At 46.3% G+C, this 5,916-nt stretch overlaps 1 protein-coding gene across 1 annotated transcript; it reads right to left on the bottom strand.

Annotated features, from left to right (window-relative positions):
* Positions 1-671: 671 nt before the first annotated feature.
* Positions 672-3,282, bottom strand: LOC124710068 (cuticle protein 67-like). Its single transcript, XM_047240893.1, has 2 exons — positions 3,223-3,282; positions 672-1,178 (listed from the first exon to the last, which is right to left on the bottom strand). The coding sequence occupies exons 1-2, from the start codon at positions 3,232-3,234 to the stop codon at positions 672-674; spliced, it is 519 nt and encodes a 172-aa protein (XP_047096849.1). The 5' UTR covers positions 3,235-3,282.
* Between the last annotated feature and the right edge of the window lie 2,634 nt (positions 3,283-5,916).

The following is a 5,916-nucleotide window of genomic DNA, read 5'->3' as shown; positions in this document are numbered from 1 at the left end:
GCATGACATGCCACAAGTTGTCAACAGCGATTATATTGTCTGTGGCATCTGGAACAGTATAACACCCGTCAGGATAGCCGAGAGCGCTAACGCGCTGCTTCCTGGACTCGGGTAGACGCGCCGGCCCCAGATCGAATCCGCCCGGCGGATTAATGACGAGGGCCGGTGTGCCCGCCGGCTTGGATGTGGTTTTTAGGCGGTTTTCCACATCCCACTAGGTGAATGCCGGGATGGTCCCCACGTTCCACCTCAGTTACACGACTCACCAACATCTGAACACGTTCGCACTATTTCATGAACTACACTAGACGCAGACAGCTGGGGTACACTACTTCCATCCCGGGAGGTACGGGGTGGCGGCAGGAAGGGCATCCGGCCACCCCTTCATCCTAACCTTGCCAAATTCGTTCCTAACAATGCCGACCCTGTGTCAGTGCGGGACATAGCACCAGTGAAAGAAAGAAAGATCTGGAACAGCATAATGAAATACTTATTCTCTGAAACTAGACTCTCATAACTCCTATAGATGAGTCAAAAACGAATAATTGATGACAAATGTATCAGTTGCACCCAAGGAAATTCAATATGAAGTGATAATGAAATAAATGAAAAGCGAATGTTTTGTGAAAATAATTTTATTTTTTATAGAAACACACAGCTGTCATCACAATCTACCAGGCGTAGCTGAGACCCAGACCGTTACTGTAGGTCATGTGGGCGACAGCGGGGGCGGCGGAGTAGGCGACTCCCAGCAGACCGACAGCGGGGGCGGCGGCCTTGACGACGGCGGGGCGAGCGGCGTAGGCCACGGGGGCGGCGTGGGCGGCGTAGGTCACGGGGGCGGCGTGGGCGGCATAAGCCACAGGGGCGGCGTGGGCGGCGTAGGCCACGGGAGCGGCGACATGGGCCAGCGCGTCGTTGCTCACGCGCACGTCAGACTTGGTGACGCTGGAGTAGGGGGTGTCGATGGTCTTGGAGTAGGTGGACACCTGTCCCAGGTTGCCGTAGCTCCTCAGGATGTTGGAGTGCTGGGAGGTTATGGCCGCGGGGGCGACGGCGTGGGCGCCGTAGGCGGCGTAGGCGGGGGCGGCGTAGGCGGGGGCGGCGCCGTAGGCCACGGCGGGGGCGCCCAGGTAGCCGGCACGGGCCACGGCCAGGACGGCGGCGAAGACGGCGAGCTGTAATGAATAGTGACAGGTGTCTCAGCTAGGGTTTTCATGAGAGTCAGCGAGTGTAAAAACACAGTATGTCTTTGTTAGGAGTGGGATGCAGACAGAGCCATTGTGGAAACTAGTATTTCAGCTGTTGTGTAACTGATATGTAAGTATAGAATAAAGAAGAAGTGAAATGAAATTACAGAGCAGCATTAAAACTGAAAAGGAGTTGTTACTACAGGTAACCGTACCGAAATAACTGTGTCGAAATAAACCTTACTGCACAGATGAAAACTATGTGGCAGCTACTTTTGTGTTAGCAGAAGAGCCAACACCGTGTTACGATTGGAGGCCGAAATGCACGCGTTTTAGTTCACGCAGGCTGGCGTGAGGAGGGAAGAACTATACTGACGTGAGGTCTAGAACATGACAAGGAAAGAGAATTCAGAAAGCGGACGTAATTAGTTTGATACTTAACTTTAATCCATAAATGATGAACGTCGCTTTTGACGGTACATGATTCACAATATTATCTGTTCAGAACACATTCTTGAAGATAGTAATATAGTATCTGAATACGGCGCCTTTCTAGGTCGTAGCAAATGACGTAGCTGAAGGCTATGCTAAACTGCCGTCTCTGCAAATGAGAGCGTATGTAGACAGTGAACCATCGCAAGCAAAGTCGGCTGTACAACTGGGGCGAATGCTGGGGAGTCTCTCTAGACTAGACCTGCCGTGTGGCGGCGCTCGGTCTGCAATTACTGATAGTGGCGACACGCGGGTCCGACGTATACTAACGGACCGCGGCCGATTTAAAGGCTACCACCTAGCAAGTGTGGTGTCTGGCGGTGACACCACAGCTATCTACAAATCAATCTCGGAAAAGAGAGCTAACTATTCACATTGAGGGTAGATATTTGTTGTAAAATATGATTGCTGTGCACTTCTCCTCTCCCTTGTGACACTTGCTTCACACCCACTCTGCACCTTCACTTAACTTGTTGCTTGAAAATCGCTTGATTGCTGGACTCCTTACTTCTGAGTTGGCAGAAACTGGACAACTTCAAGCTGTGAGTGCTTTGTGTCTGAAGTCTGCGGCTAATAATAAGAAAAATAATTATAATAATACGGTGTAGGCCCTACAGGAGTGGAGTAGCCATTACGTAGTTACTGCTGTGTTGCACTGTCAATTAGTTTGTTTATTGTTGCGAAGTGAATAATTAAGCAATTTCTGGCCTATTGTGGGAACTACCTACAACTCAGAAAAAGCATTTTAATTAGATATTTAATTGTACGTGATGTATAAGTCACCAGTTTACTCTCGTAGATGCATAGTAAGAAGTATGTATGAAGTGGATGGACACTGTGAGGAAAATTTTGCTCAGAAATTCGTTTCACAAGTTGTAATATCGACCACATTGTGTCACACGTTAATACTAGTATTTAACTTACGTAACCAGTATTACAAAAAATGGCTCTGAGCACTATGGGACTCAACTTCTGAGGTCATCAGTCCCCTACAACTTAGAAATACTTAAGCCTAACTAACCTAGGGACATGACACACATGCGTGCCCGAGGCAGGATTCGAACCAGCGACCGTAGCGGTCTCGCGTCTCCAGACTGTAGCGCCTAGAACGGCACGGCCACTCCGGCCGGCCCAGTATTACAGTCTCACGAATTAGTGATTATAGAGATTTAATTATTAATGTCGTGAATGACACTCAGTTGAACGTTTCTGTTTCCATCCCTTAGACATTTTCATTGCGCTCCTCAAAGCTTAATTGCCCCTCCAGGTTGGTACCCACGATCCTAGAGGCTAGTACGCTAGAGATCAAGGGTACATTAGTATTAGACTGAAACGTCGATTATGAACGAGAACGTGTCGTACCGACCAGCCTTCTAATGCCGTGCTTTGGAAACGTCAAATCTGGGTCACTTGAAAAACTGTCCATCGGCTGACGGAGAGAGGCTCGGCTAAGGTCAGAGGTGAGCGGCCTCGGCAGACGCCGGGTGGGGCCGGCCTGCTGTGTTACGATCGAGAGGACCTGCGCGGTTCGTCGGCTTACCTTGAAGGCCATTGCGAGTGTTGATGCAGCTGCGGCAGAGGAGCGAAGGAGAGTGTGGAGTGTGGACTGCGGAGTGTGCCCGGTGAGTCCTGCGGCCGGCCTTTATAGTGACGGCGACAATGGCGGTGCCCGGTGCTTTCACTGGCTGACGTAAGGGTGCGGCGGCGGCGGCGGCGGCGGCGGCGGCGGCGGCGGAGGCCTGCCCCCGGGGGCTGGAGCAGGCCCCGAGCCCACCCGGACATCGCTCCTGCGTAGCCTCCGGGGAAACCAATTCGCAATTACTACCGCGCGCGAGATAACTGAGTACATTAGTGAAATACTTGCGACACGTATGGAGCCGGCAAACTGAGTTAATTTGTTGCGCTGTGTGGACGTTACAATCTCGGACTTGTATTGCTCTTTCGAAGATCACTGTACATTCAATAAGTTCAGCGACTAAGTCGAATGTAGATTCAGTAAGTTCCGCGACTACGTCGAAATAAATTACCGTGTAATTTTTAACATCCCCTACCACACACTGATGTTGTTCCTAGCTAGGCACACGTGGCAAAAGGCTAGAACGCGTTTTATTTTATTCTTTGACCTGAGCATGTCTGCTCTTAATTCTGACCATTGCCTTTTCGCAATGTTATTTTACGGGTTCTCGAAATTTCGTTCTGATGAGGACATCCGTAGAGGTGTCGAAACCTAAGTCAGTGTACAACACAATTACCTGCAACCATTGGCTGTATAATCCTATGCTGAAACTAATATACGGTTGCGAGAAACACCCATGTTTAAAACTCAGTGATGCTATGGAACACCAGGGAGAAAGCTTCGACTGGGATACTGTTCGGGGTCACCGCCATATTCCTTTTACTGATTCAGAATCCTATTCCTCCTTGGGTCACATTTAATTTTTCGGGATGAGGAAAATGTACGTTTCACTGAAATCAGGCGAAAATCGTTACTCGTTGATACCTTACGCGCAGTGACGGACAATAAACATACAAAAAAAAAAAAAAAATGGCTCTGAGCACTATGGGACTTAACTTCTGAGGTCATCAGTCCCCTTGAACTTAGAACTACTTAAACCTAACTAGACATCACACACATCCATGCCCGAGGCAGGATTCGAACCTGCGACCGTAGCGGTCTCGCGCTTCCAGACTGTAGCGCCTAGAACCGCTCGGCCACTCCAGCCGACCAAGCAAGATCGCAAATCTCGTGTACCAGATATAGAATACAGTTTGTCAACAGCTAAAAATGAAAAAAAGTACTAGGGACTACAGTCTATAAAGCTCCAACTTTGAGTATGATGCCACTTTAATCACCTTAAAAAATTCATTCCTCAAATTTATTGAACTGCTTGTATGTACGCCACTTTGCAAATTTTGTGAGGCCCATAGTTCCACACGTTCGTAATTCTGACTCTGTCATCCTTGTACGCACTCTACCTCATGAGGTCAGAGGTTAGTAACGTGGGCTCATGCAAAAGGGATTGCAGAATTCCGTGAACAGTAGACAAGAAAACGTTTTCTGTTTACATGATATCCGTCACTAAGCAAAAAGATATTATCTACTTTGCAGGTTACATTTTCTTAAAGGTAAAAAGTGTGAGTGTTAACCAACTCTCATCCCCTCCCCTACATTTTCAAAAATAGGGTGCCCATTTTCACTGTGGCACACTCTTTGTATCAGAGCTGCAGGTCCTCATCCGAGTTTAACCCTTTCAGACCTGAAGTTTTTCTGGAGCCAGGAATATTTTTATTTACGTGGCAATGCTCTTAGGTGATTTTTAATGACTTTGAATACAAGATTTATACAAAAATATGCTCTAGTTTTCAAAACATACCTTGTACACTTGGCTTCATTTCTTTTGGACTAAAATAACTAATTGCGAAACATTCTCTGTTGTAGTAAATAGTACAGTGACCATTCAATAATTACCATGCAAAAAACCATAACAATAATCAATTATACAGTGGAATACAGCAAACCAACCACATCTGTTTATTCTGGTAGCCACGAGGAGCTGCACGCTGCTACATTGACTTGCTGATATTTTCACACAGATGCTCAATAACTGGCACACCTGCGCATGATAAAAAGACTGAACATTTGCAAATGAGTACCTTAAGGTTTCTTTCGCGAACAAATAATACCGTTGCATCTAAGACATAGTAAAAATGAATGTACACAACTGTAACGAGGAGTGTGAAAGGGTCAAGATCTTTCACTGCACATTTTTGCTAATGTAGTAAGGGTAATATATTGATTTTGTGTTACTTTTTATTAAATTGCCTTGTTGCCCACAATTTCATCACATACAAAATATTACACAATATTTTCTTAGAAAAGTTTTGTTTCTTGTTTAAAACGTTCCTCGTAGTTACCATGTTTGCTTCCATGTAAGCTTGTTAGAACAATTGTACTTTGCGTACTGTGACTTTTCGCTTTTCCTGCACACAGTGTTAGTTTAGAGAATAGTTTAAAATAAAAAACACTTTTGAAGTGTTTTGTCTTAATAGCAGCACCATTCCTCATTTTTATGCATCTCATGTACAGTAGGTTAGCCATCAGATAGTGCAGTCTGTGACATGAACATTTCCAGTTTCACCATAGTCCGTAACTAAACTACGATCTGAATTTTTGGCAGAATCAAAAAATGTTCCTTATGTAAGGTTAGTTATCACGATTTTTAACCTATTACAT

This window comes from Schistocerca piceifrons, chromosome 1 (genome assembly GCF_021461385.2).
Source record: "Schistocerca piceifrons isolate TAMUIC-IGC-003096 chromosome 1, iqSchPice1.1, whole genome shotgun sequence".
Classification (NCBI taxonomy): Eukaryota; Metazoa; Arthropoda; class Insecta; order Orthoptera; family Acrididae; genus Schistocerca; species Schistocerca piceifrons.
The sequence above is the reverse complement of the archived record's forward strand: the minus strand, read 5'-3'. Positions and strand labels throughout refer to the sequence as shown.